The sequence below is a fragment of the Zootoca vivipara genome, chromosome 5 (assembly GCF_965207765.1).
Source record: "Zootoca vivipara chromosome 5, rZooViv2.hap1.1, whole genome shotgun sequence".
Lineage (NCBI taxonomy): Eukaryota > Metazoa > Chordata > Lepidosauria > Squamata > Lacertidae > Zootoca > Zootoca vivipara.
In genome coordinates, this window is record NC_142588.1 from 13,175,659 (window position 1) to 13,196,450 (window position 20,792).

The following is a 20,792-nucleotide window of genomic DNA, read 5'->3' on the forward strand; positions in this document are numbered from 1 at the left end:
ATTAATCCCCAGGCATGTACCTCCAGATGGTGGAGATGTTAGGCGCCAAGACATCTACATTTGGTTGCAAGTGGCCAATAGCCAGGTCTAAAATGTTCCTGGTGCCTGGCTAATTTTGAACACTGGTAGCAAACCTGCATCTTTGTCTTTCTAGCAAAGGCTTCCCCAACCTGGTGTCTCCACTCAGTCTAACTGAACTACATCTGTCACCTGCTCTGCTCCCATGTGGTGTTTGGGACTGATGGGAGTTGTAGCCCCAAACAGCTGGCAGGCACTAGATTGGCGAAGCCTACCCAAACTTGTGACAAAACTCTGGTTTAAGAACAGAAGAACACCACCACTGGGTCAGACCAAAGCCCATCTAGTCTCACAGTGGCCAACTGGGTGCTCTGGCAAGGGTTGCCTGACAAATACACTTGTGTGCTCATGTTTATATACAGACCTTCTGTGCACATCCATCTTAGGTGTAAATTATTTATTCCTTTTTTTTTTTGCAACTACAGCCCACCTTTTCCTCCATGGTGCTCAAGGTAATGTGCATGGTTCTCACCATCTTCATTTAATCCACTGTGTGGCCAAGGCCATGCAGTAAGCTTCATAGCCTAATGCAGGCATCCCCAAACTTCGGCCTGCCAGATGTTTTCGCTTACAACTCCCATGATCCCTAGCTAACAGGACCAGTGGTCGGGGAAGATGGGAATTGTAGTCCAAAACGTCTGGAGGGCCGAAGTTTGGGGATGCCTGGCCTAATGCAACACTCTAGGCACTATACCCCACATAAACATACCCTTTGTGGCTCCCAGAAAGTCTGTATCAGACCAACTGAGATTAGGAACGGGCCTAGAATGGGGGAAGGTTAGAAAGAGTAGTTTGGTAAGTTTCTGAAGGAAAAGGTGCCCTCTTAAAAATGTTGGCTGGAGCGCAGAGGAATGAATGTCAGAACTGTGAACTTTGTACACTGTTATAATTTGACAGTCAGGGCAGCTTTACAATTAGAGGAGGCCAAATGGGCAGAAACAATGTAAGGGGTTTTGTCAAATCTGAGGAGATTAGTGCTGAAAGGAGATTGATCCAATTTGTGGCTTCATTTCTAATCGGTGCAATAATTCACATCTAAAGTAACTTAAAAAGATGAATTTTTAACAGGTCTTTAAGGTGAGCTTCTACTCAAACCTTTGCTTGCTTGCTTGAGAGTCAGCTGCACTGCACAAAAATAGGATTTGCTTCTGAATAAATTTGCACAGGGTTTTGTTGTTAATCTTAAACTCAGTAATCGCACAACAGGAATTGCTTTTGTGTGAACAATAAAGCACTTATGGCAGGAGGCAGGGGCTCTACCACCCACCCACCCACCCCAAATTGCTGTATGCACATTTGTGGACATGTCTCAAATATGCCTATGTCCATACATATATGCATATGTAGGCAATTGGGTTCCTCATCATGAAGAGCATGATATTGCAGGTGTGCCTTAAAATATCCATATGATGTGTGTATGGTTTGCTACCACTCTCCATATGTGTGTTCCTTGTACATGTGAAGGCTGAACCCTCTTGTATACATGGAACTAAGGCTTCCAGTAAAACGGGGCTTATGGCAATCATGGCACCATCATAGAATCATAACATTATAGAGGTGGAAGGTACCCTGAGGGTCATCCAGTCCACCCCCCTGGGATGCAGGAATCTCCACTAGATCACCCATGACAGATAGCCACCCAACCTCTGCTTGAAAACCTCCAAGGAAGGAGAGTCCAACACCTCTCGTGGGAGTCTGTTCCACTGTCGGAACAGCTCTTACAGTCAGAAAGTTTTTCCTATTGTTGAGTTGGAATCTCCTTTCTTGCAACTTGAAGCCATTGGTTTGGGTCCTAGCCTCTCTTGCTCTTTCTTCCAGGTGACAGCTCTTTCGATATTTAAAGACCGCTATAATTTCTCCTCTCAGTCTTCTCATCACCGGGCTAAACATACCCAACTCCCTCAACCGTACCTCATAAGGTTTGCTTTACAGACCCTTGATTATCTTGGTTGCCCTCCTCTGCACATGTTCCAGTTTGTCAATATCCTCCTTAAACTGTGATGTCCAGAACAGGACACAGGACTCGAGATATGGGCTGTCCTGTCCCCTAATGGCAACCAGACATTCCGTTTTGGCAACTGTAACCTTGGTTTAAGGAGCCATTTGGTTTCTATCTTATATGCTCTGCTATGGAGGGAGGAGCCAAACTGAGCGGAGCACTAATCTGTAGAAAGAGGAGAAAAGTTGAGGGCAATAGTGATTTCTAGTTCTTCTAATATTCTAAAATGTTCATGAATTGTAATCATTCCAGAACAGCCAGGAGCTCTTCTTAATTTAATATTTAATATTGTGCCTTGAGTCCTCTCCCTGCCAGCCTTAAAAATACTTCCAGGGTCCCTGGCTAAACCAGCACGTAAGTGCTGGGAATGATCTCTACCAATGGCTGGGCCTGGATAGCTTCATAGTGAACAATTTTGTCAGGTACTACAATTTTCCATAGCTTTACAAGGCACTGCCTTCCTGCTGCCAACAGTTTCTTCTGGTGTTGTGTGTTAGGGTGCCAACTTTTGGAAGTGGCTTTTTAAAATATGTGCCTTTAAAACCTTTTGATGCGCACTGATTAATAGGTGATTATGTTTGTTCCATGCTGAGGAAAAAAAAATCACCTGCTAAATCAGGCAGTGCAAGTTGCTTTTAAAGGCAAAAAAAAAAAAGCCAATAAGTTACTTTTGTTCTAGACAGTTGGCAACCCCACCTCGCCTCCCCCAACTTTATAATTGGTCTGTTCTTAATTTATTATGGCCACCAAACCCCCCTCTTTCTTTCAGGCTTCTGCAGTTCTGTGAGATATATGCTTTTCATCCTATCACTCTGCCCCCTCTTTAAATTGAATTTATAAATCTCCCATTCATAAACCACCCTGATGTCCATAAAGAGGCAATACATCTAGGTTGCAAGCTGGTAACTCTACCAGCAGCATTATCTGAGATGCTTCAATTTCTCCTGGGTACAGTGGAGTGCAGACTTAGAAATGTACTGCCTTAAAGGGCCAGGATAGGCTGTGGTACACTGAGGCCTGATGCAATTCTAGCCCCTGAAAAGTTATGCCATGTATTAATCTTTAAGGTGCTACTGAACTCTATGGTGCTTTTGCTGCAACAGACTAACATTTGCCCCTCTGGAAGTTTGTAGCTAGCGAATAAACATCCTTATTTTATTGCAAAATACTGAACAAGCTTGATTTTTTAGATTCCTCTTTCTCTACTTGAATGTTTTCTTTAGGTAATTTAGGACAGCATTTCTCACAACTTCAAAGTTGTTAAATTACTGTAGTTTGAAAAGGGCAAAGCTCATTTGCACTGCAGATATCAAATTACTTAACCTTTCATTGTAAGGAGGAGGCAGAAGAAAAAAACCCAGACTACAATGGATATTAGTTTCTGCGGAACAGAAAATGCACATCTAACTTAAATCTCAGATTACTTTCCTAAAGCCAAGCACTTGTCATATAACAAAGAGATATATCCCTTTAAAAAGTAATCTTTTTTCTTTTTTACTGCATCTACAGTATGTATGGCATTGTAGTCTTCCAGACTTAAGCAAATAAGATGAGAATCCTTTGCTTTTAGCTTCCCAGACAACCAGACCAAAGGCCCAAGTCCACAGATTCAAGCTTGTGCTTCTGATGGGGGCCTCTTAAAACAGTTTATAAGCTACAGCAAGACTCTTGGATTTTGTTTTTTCAGCAGACTAACATCAATACCCCTTTGCAAACCCAGCTCCTGAATTTGTTTTCCTTTAAATCCTTCCTGGCCAGCTATCCAAATAGGCTTGGTAGGTCCCTTGTGTTTTCCCCCTGAAAGTAAAGATATTACAAGGGACTTTCAAACAACTTGTATTCTAGTCAGGCTAGTTTTGCTGCATATATTATTTGTACTGATGTTATCTGTTAGAATAACAAATTAATTTGTGTATCTCAAAACAAATAGCCCAATCATACCTTTATACAACAGCATTTAAAAAAAGCAGAAGAGGTTAAGGTTAGTAAAGGCTATTGTACTCACTTTTTGCTGCAATAATTTAGGGATCCAACTCTCTACAAAATAGTACTGGATTCCTACTTTCATATGGATGCCAGACCCGGCTCTAGGGGTAGTCTTGGTGGCGCGGGGTGCCAGGGCGCCGGCTGGCAGGAGGGCGCTGCGTGCTGCGCCCGCCCACCAGGACGGGGGCGCCAGAGCAAACTCCGCACCACGGCACCAGGATGCCTGACCAGCTTGAGACGGCCCTGGTGGATGCTGTCTTCTGCTGGACCAAACTACTAGCATGTTTACTCTTTGGAGATAGGCAACCACAAACAGATGTTGTTTTATGTACAAATTCTTCTTCTTCTTTGGCGATCACTCATAGTCGAGTAAGGTGAGTTTGTAAGTGACTGTGGAGGCCAATTCTGGATCCTTCCACAGTGGAGACATGGGTTTTCAGACTGGAGTTGATCACGGTGAGGGTTTGCCAAATGTGCCTTCCTCTTAGCTCATTTCTCCCTTTCTTCCTAAGTTATAGTGTCTTCAAAGTTCATGACACCTTTGGTAAAGGCTGTTCTTCAACCGGAGCTCTCGCAGGCCAGTATTTCCCAATTGTTGGTGTTTATACTACATTTTTAAAGATTTGCCTTGAGAGAGTCTTTAAACCTCTTTTGTTGACCCACCACCATTACACTTTCCATTATTAAGTTTGGAATAGAGTAGTTGCTTTTGGAAAATGATAATCAAGCATCCGAACAACATGACCAGTCCAACAAAGTTGATGTTGAAGAATCATTGCTTTGACACTGGTGATCTTTGCTTCTTCCAGTACACTGGCATTAGTTCGTCTGTCTTCCCAAGTGATATGTAAAACTTTTTGAAGACACTGTTGCTTGAATCTTTCGAGGAGTTGGAGATGGTCTTTATAAGCGGTCCATGTTTCACAAGCATACTGTAATGTTGGTAGTACAATAGCTTTGTAAATAAGCATTTTAGTTTGTCTTCGAATGTCCCAGTCCTCAAACTGTACTTCAATCGGGAGAAAGCCACACTCACAGAGCTCAGGCAATGCTGGATTTCAGCATAAATGTCAGTCCTTGTGGAAAGTAGGAGGAGTGATCAACACTTTCCAGTGTTACACCACTGAGCTGGATTTGTGGCACTGCAGAAGGGTTGTTTTGTGCTTGCTGGTGCAGCACTTTGGTTTTTTGGAAGTTGAGTGATAGGCCAAGCTTTTTGTAAGCTTCTGCGAAGTTATTTAGGATGGTTTGGAGGTCATCCTCTCTGAGTGTGCACACACTACGTTGTCATCAGCATACTGAAGCTCTATGACATAACTTATGGTAACCTTACTTTTTGCTTTCAGCCTGCTCAGATTAAAGAGCTTTCCATCTGTTCAGTACATGATTTCTACTCTGGTGGGGAGTTTCCCTTCGACAAAGTGTAGGATTATGGCAATGAAAATAATGAATAGAGTTGGGGCGATAACACAACACCTGATCCCACTGTGAATGGTTCACTTTGAAAGCCATTGTTGTCTGCAATTGTTGCTGTCATATTATCATGGGGGAGTTGAAGGATGCTTGCAAATTTATCTGGGCAGCTGATTTTCAGAGGAGCAGTCCACAGAGACAGTCCATATATTGACTGGACCGTACGTACCAATACTGCACATCTTGTTTATAGAAATACCGTAGCCGCCTTCTGAGGCTTGGCAAATTAGCTAAAATGATGAGCTCATAGAAGGAAGCCAGCAGAGGAAACAACCAAGCATCAGGCAGGGAAGGAGTCTTGCTTTCTTAAACTTCTTGTGCAAAATCGCCTCTGTCACAATTCCTCATCGATGCCGCAAGATGCCACCTGTGGCAGGTGTCCAATGATGAAAACCCCTGTTCTGCACAAGCACTTTTGACCATAGTTAGCGTGTGGATGGGACAGATTCAAGCAGCTTCGTTTAGTGAAGTGAGGGTGCTGAAGATTGTATTTGAGGTGTGCGAAGAAGGCTTTGTGGACCTATTGCGCAGACTTGTGCTACGTTTTCCCCACCCAAAAATATCTTTTTTATCATCTAAACTGCGTCAGCCAGCATTTCCCCAGAAACTTAAATCGATAACTCCGGTTATGCAACGCGTGGCGTGGCTCGGTAAGGGAGGCCCCATCCCTCCTGCTTGTTTCGCCACGTGAAGGGAGGCCTGGCTGAACCCGGCAGCCAAGAAAAAACCCCTTTGTCTTTTTTTTTTTAAATTTTAAGAAGAGGGAAAGCCGCGACGGGCGGAGAAAGCGTGTGTGCGGTGGGGCGGAGAGAGGCTGTATGGTATTAGATGCGCTTGTCAGTTGCCCACAGCAAAGATGGCGCCCTCCACCTTCGCCAGCACCCGACATGGCGGACCCCGCGCCTCCCCCCCAGACCCGCGAATGCCACTACGGCGCGACCCCTTTGCCGGGGCCGGCGGTTTCGAGGCCGCCCGAACGACGCCCGCCTCGAGGCGCGCTGTGGCTCCCAGCGGCCGCCGGCCCGCGCTTTCCCCCTTCTGCTCATGCCCACCGCGTGTCAGCCAATGGCGGCGGCGGGAGGCGGGGATTGGCAGGTGGCGGGGCCTCCTCCTCCTCCTCCTCAGCTTGAGGCGGCTCAGTCCGTCAGTCGAGTCGCTGTGGGGAGAGAGAGAGGGAGGGAGAGGCGTGTCGAAGAGACGGAGGACGGCGCTCGTTTGGAAGTCTCTGCTGCCCGCCACCGCCGCCTGTCAGGTTCGAGCCCCGGAGGATCCCCCCCGAGCGACAGCATCGCCATGCCCACTTTGAGGTAGCTCCGTTGCCAGCGAGGCTTCCCCCAGGACAAGGGAGCCGCCGCCGCCGCCCTTTCACCTGAACCGGCTCTGAGGCGCTTTGCATTGGGTTGGGGGTTGCGTGTATGCGCGTGTACGTGTGTATGCAGGAGCGTGGGGCGGGGGGATAACGGCGATCTCTTTTTTTTTTTGGAGGGGTGGCGGCTTGGCATCCTCTCCGCCGCCTTCCTGGTTCCTCTCGCTCCCTTTCCCCACCTTGAAATGCCTGCACACCCGTGTCGCGGTTATTCTTCCTATGGTGACGATGTATGTTAAATGCGTATGCCGCCCTTCTTTCGAAGACTGCAGGGCGGTTCACAACACGAAAAAAAGTATTTTTAAAAAATGTAATTGAGAAGAAGGAGCAGCAACGAAAAGCTTCAGGATGCCCACGTGCTGAGTTTAGAAGAAAAGGAATCTTTATTTGCATCAGCTAAAATAAAATATATTATTTACGGTATACCCCACCCATCTGGCTGGGTTTCCCCAGCCACTCTGGGCGGCTCCCAACAGAATATTATAAACAGATAAAACATCAAACGTTTAAAAACTTACCTAGAGGTAAAAACTTAACTATAGAAAATACATTTTGAGGGTTTACCTCACCAATCAAATAATAGATCTTATTCTAATTGTTAAAAACCTTGCAGTTTTTGCTGTCACCTGATCATCTTCATCTGCTAAAAGCAATCGTTGAGCGACCCAGGATGGACAATAACAGAGGGGTAAATAACCTCACTCCTCAAATCTTTATAAAGAGTGCAAGCCAGAAGCACTCTTCTTCTAAAAAAGAATTCAACTTAATTAACTGGTGTTGACTTCCAAATGCCTACCGACTTAATGGAATTGCCATCGCTTCTTCCCAAAGGCAGGCTCTTGCCGTTCTGGGGTGGAGTGGGGTCAATTAATTTATTCGGCTTCCCAATTAAGAAAAGAGTGAAGAGTCAACTCTTCAACACTTGCTACTCTTGTCCTGAATTTCTAGATCTCTCGGCTCAGATGTTTTCAAAGATCAGCTTCTTTGGGCAAAGGAGTAAGTGCAAGCTTGCGAGTTACAACCGGTTCTGTAGCTCAGAAGAACCCCTTGCATCAGCAGTAGTGTGAGCAAGGCATTCTGGCATGCTGCTGTCTTCCTGCTTTGTCAGTATCTTGTGCCCAAAATATAGATGTTTGTTGCTGATATAAAAGTGCATGCTTGGAGGATGTATTGCAGAGAACCTTGCAAAAAATTCCAGGAAGCACATTAAATTCATGTTGGGTCCAATGATACTAGCCATCTTTGTGTAAACTAAGAGTGCCCCCTAGAAGGCATTCTGAAGCTGTGTGTTGCAGGGAATGACCAGTAATGGTGGACAAACTGTATTTCAGACCATTTACAAATCTTCTCTTCAAGGAAACTAGAAAACATTGTTTTTCTTGGGGACTTCAGTGTTTTGCTGAAAACTGTTTGGATACAAGTGCATTAAAATCTGGATTTGGCTGCTGAGTAAAATACTATTCTGAGGGCCTCCTCAAGGAAGAATAAAGTTGTGATGAAAGCTCAATTGACCAAAGGCCCATCAAGTCCGGTGTTTCCCAAACTTGGGTCTCCAGCTGCTTTTGGACTATAATTTCCATCATCCCTGACCACTGGTCTTGCTAGCTAGGGATGGTGGGAGTTGTAGTCCAAAAACAGCTGGTGACCCAAACTTGGGAAACATTGAATTCTAGTCTGAATTTCTGCTAGTCAATTTCAACATCTCCCAGTTTCTGGGGGACAGAGATACTGCTTCTGAACACAGACTCCGTTTAGCTACTATGGTTAATGCCCATTGGGAGACTTATTCTCCACATGTGGCTGCATCTGAAGAGTTAACATTTGTCTCCTGTATGATGATGGCAAATGGCAGCTTCCTTCCCTTTCCTTCCAGGCAGTTAAATTTGGCAATGTATATCAGCTTTTAAAATTTGAGTTTTAGTATGTACATAATCCAGGGCTGCAGTGTGTATCCACTAAAAAGTTTGATACTGAAGCAGCTCTTGGAGATTCCAGCAGTTGGATTCAAGGGATGTCAGTTCTGTGAATGGTAGGTGTGCTCCATTCATGGAAGTGACCAAGATCTAGTGGTGATTTCATGCTGGAGGAACGCAGGAGGTGATACTCACCAACCATGCACATCACCTCATGCTGCTCCAGAGCCCACCCACCTCCTCCAGAGCAGATTTTCAGGGAGCATAGAGAGGAGAAAGAATTCGCAAAAATAGCCTCCTCCTCCCCCCTCCATCACAGGCTTAATGCTATTAGGAGCAAATGGTTCTGGCCCCAAGTGGTTCACTTTGTAAATGGATCGACCTTTCTTGTGTAGATCGCTTCCCTGTGGTTTCTCGAAAAGAAAAGAATCCTCCTGAGTAATTTCCATTGTGCAAATAATCACCAAATTAGCTGGGGTCTTCATAGCTTGTCAGACACCATGGGATGAACTGGAACATGTACACTAGTATAAAGTTGCAACTCCAGAATTTCCTTATCTGTTAAGGATATCTCTCTGATACTTTTCTTTGCACCAGCAGTATCTGGTGTATCAGATATCTCTTTGCCTCGAGTTGAGCAGCACAGACCAGTATCCCTCTGAAAAAATGATTCAGTTCAACTACCAGATTACACTGAGCCAACATGCTTTGAGATGTCTCTAGGAATAGAACAGCTTTCGTTCTGATTGATTTAATGTCTGTAGTCCTTGCTTTTAAAGAAGCTGGCAGCTGAAGTGCTGAGTGATATTTGACTCTTTTTGCAAGACTGTGCCCCACAAGTGATGTGCAACATTTTCATATCATGGGGGGACCAGTTATGCAACTCACTCAGTGACTTGAGGAAAATTGCTTCCACGTCTCTGCTCCTGACTTGTAAGATTAAGTTTGCAGGAAGCAAGCAAATTAACTCCATGCATTATAAAACACTTGCATTAAGATTGCAATCTTAGATATACCTTCCCAAGAACAGACCCCATTAAATTCATTTGGGACTTTCTTAATAGGACCAGGGTGATAACCTCAGTATTGACACATGCTTACCTAAAACTCCCATTTCATTCCCTAAGCTTTTTTACATGGAAGTATGTGACTGATGGACATACACAGCAGAAACTAATTCTGGGCAGTCTCTAAAGATCTCATGAGAAGCTGGGAAGAACAATAATAACTTATTAGCAAAAAAGATTTTAGTAATATAATCTTGCAGGCACAGCAAAGAAAAGTCTTGAGATATTGTCTATTTTTTTGCAACTTCAGACATTCATAAGCAAAAATTCCAAAGTTGATCTTCTTCTCCTGATCACTTATTGATCCAGGAGCCTCAGGGCAACTAACAGGTAGTCTTCAGCACTTTATTCACAACATTTCTATTGCGGTTAGTTGAGTGACTTGCCCAACATTACCCTGTAATGTTTATGGTTGAGCATTGATTTGAACCCTTGTCTCCCCAATCCTAGCCCAGAACTCTATTTAATCTCTGCTTCTGTTTGTATGACACAGTGTGGGGTCATTCGTTACAAAAAGAGATGAGAGAGTGTATAACATTGATTGCTGACTTGGATTCTGGCACACAAATCATGAGCCCAGGACTAGAGTATATGTGTCAAAGACATTCAGGTAAATAGAGAAAAAGCTTATACTGTGATGGTTGAACGGAATTCTGAATTTGTGGGCCGTATTCAACTAACATTTCTCATTAGCTCAAGGAGAGCATTCTGTTGCACAAGCAGAAATCCTTGCACTGATAGAACATTTACATAGCTCTACTTTGTTACTCCATGAGGCGAAGCCCTTTAAATTGTTTAAAATGTGCATAATCTATCATTAATTTTATTTTCTATTTCTAACTACCTTATACTGGTAGCAGAGTTGTCCTTAAGTGACGTGGCAGCCAATAAAAGCTGGCAAATGATTAATACCTGGCTTTGCTATGTTAACACTGTTTTACAAACTGTGAACTAGCTTACATTACTAAATACTGTACTGTAATCCTAAATTTACAGCATGGAAACAGCTTTTTCTGAAGTCGGTGGGGCTCACTTAGGGGCCTGAATTCAGGATCATTTGTTGTGATGTGTTTCTTAAACAACTGCTCTCAACTTATTGGCTGCTACCTTAAAACTGTCTTTTGAATATGAGCTCAGGACTTGGCTCTGTACGATTTAGTTGCTCTCAGTCCTCTGACCATGAAACTAGAAAGATTATAGGAATACCCTGTGATTACTTGATCTTTTTGATTGTGAAAATCACTATTAAATCAGAAACATACCCTCCCCATTTTATGGCTAAATTTGGTGTCCCCCCGGTTCATATGATAAGCAGACATAATCATTTCATTTATAGAGAGGAAATGTCCTCTCTATAAAATAAAACCTTCATCTTGAACAGAGGGCACAAGGCTGGCTTCACCATGCTACACTGTGAAGCTAACTGCTTCAGACAGCACAGTGGTGTGGGTAGATGCAGGCAGGTTCTGGTGTCTTGAGTAGTGCAGAAATACTTTTCAAAGCAGGACTGCAACATGAGACTCTCAGCCTAATTTCACCCAGTTGCCACGGAGGAGGAAAAGGGTGTGGCAGAAAGAGAGAGGAGTGCCTTGCCCACTTTGGGCTTTGTGTCTGCACACCCCCTGGCACACCTTGTTTCCCCGTGGCGGAATGCTGCCCTCGGATTAAATCAAGCTCCCCCACCCCAGCCCCCATCATTTTAAAAGTGTAATGCTGTTTGGTTTCTTTGCTTAGGCCCATTATATCTCTTCTTTCCCCACCCTCCACAAAGCTATGTGGTGTTTGTGTTTCTATCTCAAATAATCGTTATCAGTTCACCGGTGGCAGCGGTGACTTTGTGATCTTAAAATTGTTTTACCAGTATGCTGCAATTGTTTGAACTGAATAACTCTGACAACTTTATCTTTCAGTGAAAATGTGCTTTTTGGAATGGGAAATCCTCTTCTGGATATCTGTGCGGTTGTGGACAAGGACTTCCTTGACAAGTAAGTCTTAAACCTTTTCGATGTTTAATTTGTCCACAAAGTTAAATGTGGAGCTTGTGGGAACATCTCACAGTACATCTTTCTCTTCAAATTCTAGGTGAGTTTCTTAAACTCACCTTCCAATAACTGTGAGCTTGCAGAATTGCAGTATGCCTTCAGTTCAGCGTGCCAAAAAGCATATCTTAAAGCAGAATAGGAAAATAGCCAGCTTAGATTTCCACTAAAAGAAACTGCCAAAGTCCTGAGTGAATGGGTACAATGATCAAAATTCACAATTGAGAAAGGCAAGGTTGGGTAGGTTGGATCTAATAAGGTTGGATTGGGCCATTGCCAAAAGAAGGAACAGCATGAAATCCCCCTCCATAATAAAATGTGGGGGGGGGGGAGATGCTTTGAGGATAAAACACTTCACTCCAAAACTCCATGGAAGTACAATAGCAATAATGATGGATAGATAAATGGACCTGGTAAAGACTACCACCTCCGTGAGCAGCTTATCTAGAAGGTTACACCTCTGAATGCACCCTTAGAGCCTAAATGGCATTAGAACTGGACACTAATCCTTTTCTTTTTTTTTAAGGAAAGAGGTTCCCTTTCAAATCAGTCTGATGGACTCTATCAACAGAAATGAAAAACCAGTCCCAATAAAACATTGAAATACTTTGGGGCAAGGGTCCCCAAACATACCTGGCTTTGGGCCAGTTCCTCTGGTGCCGATCCCGCGGCAGGCTAGAGGGCAGGGAAACGTGCTCCCATATGCGCGCGCACTTGCTTTTTCTGGCGTGGCGCAGCACGCAAAATGACGTCTGCGCATGCGCAGACATCATTTCCGGTGCACTTCCGGGTCATCACGGCACCAGAAATAGCTTGTGCACGTGAGTATGGGAGCGTGTTTCCCCGCCCTCCAACCCATGCGTGCGCACAAGCTATTTCTGGCGCCGTGCCGACCCGGAGATGGGCAACCGCACCGCGGCGCGCCGATAAGAGCGGCCGGTGGGGTTGTCGGGGGTCACACAATTGGCTCACGTGGGCCGCTACTGGCCCCCGGGTCTTAGTTTGGGGACCCCTGCATGCTGCAGATCTCCCCAGCCAAGGTGTGCCAGTCCTGAAGTCCATGCTTCCAGTGCCATGCATGTTACTTCTCCAATAAACCAGTCTTGTGCAATGGGCCTTAACTTGACTCAAAAAAATGCTTGTTCAGCATTGGAAGCCTCTATACTGAGTCAGACCATAGGTCCATCTAACCCATTATTGATGGTGCTCACTGGCAATGGCTCCCGGGTTTCAGATAGGACTTGCTTAGAGATTCCAGGGACTGAACCTATTACCTTTTGCTTACAAAGCATGTATCCTACCACTCAGCTACAAGCACAGGGACAGCAAAGCCTGTGTTCCTTGTTTGTTTGATATAGGCAGAACTTAATTTTCAGGAGCAACTGCTCTTTATTTCAGATCTGCCCCCCCCGCCCCCCACCGACCTTTTTCTGCTTCTGAGAGAACATGAATTGATAGCCTTTTTGGCTATCGTTCTGATTTTTGAGTTTTACAATAAACTTGGGGGCCTGGGGAGGCTTGAGAATAGGAGAACAGATGTGGCCCCAGGGTAAAGCTAATAATATCCATTATTTTTGCTACACTTAAACATCGATCCATTGATTGTTGGCTACACTTTTGTTTCTATTTGCATGCTGAATATAAGACAACTGGACTTTATTTCCATCAGTAGGACTGAAAGGCAGAGTTGCAGTTTGGTACTTCTGATGGTTTGCTGCAATGTTGTAATCAGGTGGAGTACATGGAGGTTATACATTCTCAGTATTGCAACAACCATATCAGGTTAGGCTGAGTGAGTATTACTAGTTCAAGATCACCCTGTGAGAATAATTTTTTATTTGTGATTTTCAGTTATATACATTTCAATAGTTTTACAGTCATTTTAACATTTCAAAAAAAGTTCCTTAAATTTATATTTATCATTTCCTGCATATTCTAAATTAACTTTGCCATTTCTGCATAATCCATGAGTTTTTGTATCCAATCTTCTTTCGTCGGGACTACTTTCCATTTTGGGGCAAATGACATTCTTGTCGCTGTAGTCGTATACATGAATAAATTTCTATACTGTTTAGGTAGTTCTACCCCTATAATATCACTTGTTCCTTCCAAAATGTTTGAATAAAATTATGTTAGAGAACAAGGAGGCCATTAATTATGTACCTCACTTATTATGTTCCAGGCATTCTAATACACTTTTGTAGATCATATTTTGTTGAAGCACTCGTTCATTCAGAGTCTGACTGGAATGGAGTTTCCCATTTATTGACTATAGTGGGGTTTTTTTCCTTGCATGGAAAAACAGTTTGTTTTTCTGTCTTGCACATGTATGTGTTGGGAGAGTTCCATGCTGTGTCAGTCAGTGGGATTATTATTACAGTGACCTCACAGATAAGTCTGCAAAAGCAACTACCCAACCCTGCTCTGTCTGTATTTACTTTTTGAAGCCCACAAGGCAAAAGAACCAACTCTAATGAATCTTTGCTGTTCGGGGTTGTTTGAAATTATCTTACCTTGTTGAAACAAAATACAAAAAATCATTCCAGTAGCACCTTGGAGACCAACTAAGTTTGTCATTGCTACTGGAAGGAATTTTTAAATTTTGTTTCGACTATGTCAGACCAACACGGCTACCTACCTGTAACTAGAATTATCTTATGTTCTAGGGACTACATACTAGACCAGGGGTTCCCAGACTACGGCCCCCGGGCCGGATGCGGCCCTATTAGCCTCCCAATCCGGCCCGCGACGACGCCCGCTGCCGCCGCCCGCTCTTACAGCACGCGGCGCGGCGGTGATCTTCAAAATCGGCAAAAAAATGCCGAAAATCCTTTGTGCACATGCGTATGGGCCTCTCCCGACCCAGAAGAGGTCATTTCCGATGCACTTCCGGGTCGGGGGAGGCCCATACGCATGCGCACAAGCGATTTTCAGCGATTTTTTCCCGACCGTGTGCGTGTGTGCATGCGCACGGGCGCGCACTCCCCTGCTCTCCGGCCCGCCGCGCAGTCGGCGCGGCGGGCACCGGCCCGAAGCCCGGTAAGTCTGGGGTCCCCTGTACTAGACTGTGTCACAAGGGGCAGTTTACTTTCACCCTAAGAATGAAAGTTACTCAAGATAACTGGGCTTCGGATTGCAGTCTTAATGTTTGCTGCTGCTGTGCTGCCTGTATTTGATTGCCAGTGCTTAATCATCATCAGTGTCGGAGCCAGAGACAAATCTTTCTACCTAGCCTGTGTGCCCCAAATTCATACAGAATGGAGCAGGGCCTGGTTATGCTCCACTGATGACAGATACAAGTATTCAACCATTTGAGATTTCTAGGTACAGTACTGTGATTTTCATAAAAGTGTGGTAGGAATAGTAACAAGCTCCTCTGCAGGCTATTTCAGCTCACCTCTATAATTTGTCTCCAATCTTGGGTCCACACATGTCATTATACATAGAGATCTGGTGGAGTAATCAGATCTTGGTTAGTTTCTCTGGTGGATGCAGTGTTGACTGCCTTGGATTTATGTAATGTTGACCTTCCCTGCCCCATCCAGATAAATGGAAACAGCGTTCTCAAAGCATGATTAAGTTTGCACCCAATCCAGTTTTTCTAAATTGCATTCTCCCCCCCCCCCCCGGCAGTATAAACAGAACCTGTGATTATTCCATTTTAGAAAACATGCAAACTCAAAACACATTTAAAACAAAATTATTGACATTTAGGAAATCAAAGAAACATTTCTGGTTTATTTGTAACAAGCAACTCGTGTTTTCCCATTGGGAATAAAAATCTTATAATTATTTTCAGCGAGAGTTTGGGGGAATGACTAATGGAATAGAGAACTACAAATTGAAATTATGCTGCTGTTTATTGCTTAATGCGAGAGTGGCCTATTTTAGGCAGCCTGATTAGAGTTAATACTTATAACTAATGTAAGCAGGACCCAGGCTTATAGCAGGGCTGATATGCTTGCGGAGATGGAACATTTGTAGTAGCGCTTTGAAATGAAACAGCAGCTTTACTTCAGCAACTAAGTATTTAACAGGCAGGTGGCATCTCTGTTACTTTGTTGCACCTATTGAAGACCTTTCTTTTGCAACAAGCCTTGGAAGCTTTTAATCCCTATCTACCGTATATCTGTACAGTCATACCTCGGTTTACGTCCGCTGCGGTTTGAGTATTCTCGGTTTGAGTACTCCGCGGACTGGATGTGCACAAGCGATCTGCGCATGCGCAGAAGTGGCGCTCTGTTTACAGACTGCTCAGGGAGCGAACGGCTCCCCGGAACCAATTGCGTCCGTAAACCAAGGTACCACTGTACTGGACTTGAAACGGTCTTAATTGTTGATGCTTTCATTGCTAAATTGCTACAGAATTTTAAAAACAGGAAGTGGTTCATAAACGAAATGAATTCAAATATCAACACAGTTTCTTCGCTGCCAGCAACAGGAGATGTAAACTGGTGTGGCAATTTGGGCAGAATGGAAGTGACATCATGCTCCTGTGGAGCATAGTGGCGGCAGAGGATTGATCACCTGCTTTTCTTTGAATGGATACTTGCCATGGTTCTGCACTGATTTTCCCCAGCCCAGCCCGCTCCATCCGGTGAGCAGATGTGCTGATGATATTTAAACTTGGAAATAGAAACTGAGCTTAGTTAACCATAATACAAGCAGGGTTATAATTATTCATTAAGCTCTTAAACTCGACAAATGCTATGCAAAGCATATTTGAAAAATACAAAAAATCCTTTCTCAAGGATAACAATCTTATTTTTAAAAAAAGCAAAGGTCATATGTAAATGGCTTCTTAATTTAAGGACGCATATGTTTGAAGTGGCTGCTTATTTAATTTTCTATCTTCAAATGAAGTTCTTGAATCAGACATGTTTGGGGTGAGGGAACCCTGACACATTCAGAAAAAAACACTCTGTGGAGTTGATGAGTGGGGGGGGGATGAAGTACATGACTAATAACTTGGTTTTCTTTTGATTTTGGAAAGGAAAAAGGAAAAACAGGTTGTAGGGATGTTCCATTAGTCATAATTAAATTTCAGTGTATTAATGGCAAACTGAGGGAACCAGATGAGAGGAGTCCAAAGGTCTGGTTCCACTCTTGAAGTGCTGTGACTCACAGCAGTGGAGACGCAAGCTGAATGCAGAAGAGCTGCTCTTTTTTGCCATTTATGTATTGGAGTGCATTTAATATATGATGGGTATTTTGTCCTTTTCAGCTACGATGAGGGATAAAGGTAAAGGGACCCCTGACCATTAGGTCCAGTCATGACCGACTCTGGGGTTGCGGCACTCGTCTTGCGTTATTGGCCGAGGGAGCTGGCGTACAGCTTCCAGGTCATGTGGCCAGCATGACAAAGTCACTTCTGGCAAACCAGAGCAGCACACGGAACGCCGTTTACCTTCCCGCGGTAGCGGTACCTATTTATCTACTTGCACTTTGATGTGCTTTCGAACTGCTAGGTTGGCAGGAGCTGGGACCGAGCAACGGGAGCTCACCCTGCCACAGGGATTCAAACCACCGACCTTCTGATTGGCAAGCCCTAGGCTCTGTGGTTTAACCCACAGTGTCACCCGCGTCCCTCTATGATGGGGGATAGTAGAATATAAAATTAATTAGGATAGACAATTTTGGGGTTGGACATTTGACTTGTCAAAAAAAAATCTGGTTAAATAATGATCAATGGTCGAATTCAGTGTTGCGATACATTGAACATTCTGTCTGAGCAAGCATATCAGCTTGCCAGATGGAACAACCGCCCTCCCCTCTCCCAGTATGCTGTTGGGTGTGTGTGTCCCAAGCCAATTTTAGATGGTGCAGAAGGGGAAACCCCTTTTTGTAAGCAGAAGCCCTTGTGCAGGGGTTTCTCTGACAAAGTTACTGTAGTTAGCTCCAAGAATTAGTGCTATGAAGACAAAGAATCATATGAGCAGGTTTGATACTTCGGCTAATTATCAAAAATAACATCTGTGAAACAATGGCATTCATTTTAAAATATAAAGCCTCCATCTCCAGATGTCCCAGAAGGCAGCAGAGGTTTAGCACCAGAGTTTTCCTTCTCAGTTTGTCATGTCCATTAATTTCACTGGGTCTACTCTGAATAAAACCTAGTTGAAGACCACCCATAGCTTCCTTCCCCACCCTTGATTTTTCTCCAGAGCAGCACTGTGATGATTGACCCAATGCCGTCTAATGAAATGTTATGGCTGGGTGAGAATATGAACCTTGATGTATCTGTTTCTAATCTGACACTCCCCTGGGCCTTTGATGCTGATGACTGCTTGTGTTCCAGTTTTTGCCATGGGAGAAGGTTTGTTAGTCTGCTAGGCTTGCACCTGAATGATAGGGTTAGGGTGATCTGCCCTCACTCCTGCTCCACTTAACAAATAACACCATACAGTAATGAAAATTTTAAAAGTAAACTGCAGTCTATACAATGACATTCTTGGAACAATGCTTGGCTGGTCAGTTGACTGGCTGCCAACCCTAGCTTTGCCAGTCTTTTATTATTCACTCTGCAATACTGTAGGTGCTTCTGTCCTTCTATAGAAAATGAGATGGGGAACAAAATATGACCTTACATTCTCAACCGAGAATTATATACTAAATTTGAGCTCCTCTAAAACCAGACTCTTCAAAGTGTGACGGTTCTCCTTGGAGATGCAGGGTATTAAAAAGAAGCTTGCATTCTCCTTATGAGTTTCTCCCTTTCACTTTAGTGCTTGTATGCCTTGATTTGAAACCATAGGTAGGTAAACTTATTCAGCATCCGCATTATGAACAGGCCTCATGCTAGACACAGCTGAAGCACAGGCTCGGTAGGGAATCCAATCTCATGGACTACCGTATTTAGCAACTTACAGTGACCAACTCTTTTAAAATAAGGAAAATAACAGAGCAAGATTATTTTGACACAGGAATCCTTTCAGACTCAACACTTTCCATGGCTAACAACTTAACTTTCAATGTTCTTCCCCTCCTTCCCCACTTTCCCAGTTATTTTTATACATATACTCTATAGAATCATAGAATTGTAGGGTTGGACGGGACCCTGAGGATCACCTAGATCAGGCATCCCCAAACTCGGCCCTCCCATCATCCCTAGCTAACAGGACCCAGTGGTCAGGGATGATGAGAAGTGAAGTCCCAAAACATCTGGAGGGCCGAGTTTGGGGATGCCTGATTTATGTCAACCCCCTACAATGCAGGAATATGTAGCTGTCCCATGCGGGAATCGAACCTGCAATCTTGGTCTTATCAGCACTATGCACTAACCAACTATACTATGTGACCTTGCTACAGGGCGCATTAGTGGAGTAGTAAGAAGGATAAGTGGTACTTACATAAGAAAAATATTCTACTTAATTTTTTTCCAACAATGTAGTTTGTCAGTTACTTTTAATTTCAGCTTCTAAAAGAAAAGCAAATTTAAAATTCAACATTAGCATTGCCTTAGCTTGGAAATCATGACTTTTCTTGCTATTTTTTTAAAAATCAAAATAACCTCTCTTTTATGTTGTTGCATAACTTGCCACTTTGAGAAGAACTAAGGCACCTCTGTCTGTTTTTGGTACCCTTTCATATGTGTGGCTTTTGGCATAAGACTTTGTGGCTGAGGATAAATACTCCTTGAGCAGATGTGATATAATTGGTTGAAACTTGGAATGCTTTATTTTTAACTTCCCCCTTTGGGGCATTTAGAGAATTTTATGCTTCTGGGCAGAGTTCCTAAGTTTAACTTCCTAATTTCTGAGGCAGTTGTACATTGATATAACTACAACATGTTTTATGGAAATAGGAAGCTCTGCTGTATGCCCCTACAGGGTAGCAGATTAAAACGGACCTTGTCCATCCTCAAATTTTGTACAGGTCAGCTTCCATTTTACTCTTTTTAATGTTCCATTTTACTCATTTTTATGTCATCACCCTTTTCAACCTGTTGGTGAGGTGATTTGCATGGGAATTTTGGACTCTTCCTCACTTCCAATCCCCAATGTTTCTGTGTGCCTTCAAAGGGTGGTAACACTAGCTTAATGCTGGGAGTTTGCAAACTACTTGCAGTCACCACATGAAGCTTTTGAACAGCTGTTGCGAGACTATTACAAGGCTTTTCATCTTTCTGCTTTTCAATGAGGCCAGCAGGGCAGACAAGATAAAGTTTTTAATAAACTACAAAGAATACAAGGGGTCATAGTTCCTATTTCTTTTTGCCACCTCTCATAAAAAATAATTGTGATATTGGATTGTAGTATTTGTATCCACACATGGAGATGCTTAAGCCCCTTTTGTGTCTCTTGCCTTGAATTCCTAATCCTCTGGTTCCATTGGGCAATCATAATTTATTTTAAGGCTCAGTATTGTGTTGTATTTCAACCCAGAGTGACGAAGGCCTGTCTGAATGTAAGAAATGCACCATAGTTGGCCACAGTGAAATGATTAACAGGCTTTAGGCTTTCCTTGCTTTCTCAATCCATTTTTAATCATTTAAACCTATTATTTTGGTGTTAAGTTCAAAAGCTCTTTAAACCTTATACAGTATTGATTGCAGCTTATAATCTTGTTGTCCAAATGCATGATAAGAGTGAGCCTGCTTGATAGAATGGGCAGTTTCAAAACTTAAGCTATACAGAAATAATTATATGTCATAAAACGCAACTACATAAAGCGATACTGATATTTTAGGCCATATAATAAAAGGAAGTGAATATCTCGCAAACGGGTTGAAGGGCTAGTGACTAGTAAGATGTATATGTAACAAGAAGCTATTGTATTGTAATTTACATTGAACTCTTTAATTGTGAAGCCAATAGCTCTTTCAAACTTCCACTGACTTGATAAAAGTCAGGTCTTTGGAAAACATTTATT

General features: G+C 43.4%; 1 protein-coding gene across 3 annotated transcripts in view; it reads left to right on the forward strand.

Annotated features, from left to right (window-relative positions):
* Positions 1-20,792, forward strand: part of ADK (adenosine kinase) — a 180,025-nt gene that overhangs the window by 1,553 nt on the left and 157,680 nt on the right. For 2 of the 3 annotated variants that reach the window (XM_035138687.3, XM_088669485.1), the window contains exons 1-2: positions 4,420-6,843; positions 11,793-11,867. In XM_035138687.3, coding sequence (XP_034994578.2) covers positions 6,365-6,843; positions 11,793-11,867 — 554 coding nt within the window. In that variant the 5' untranslated portion in view covers positions 4,420-6,364. Of the gene's footprint in view, positions 1-4,419; positions 6,844-11,792; positions 11,868-20,792 lie in introns of those variants that run through there. The other variant, XM_035138686.3, reaches the window with a different exon arrangement.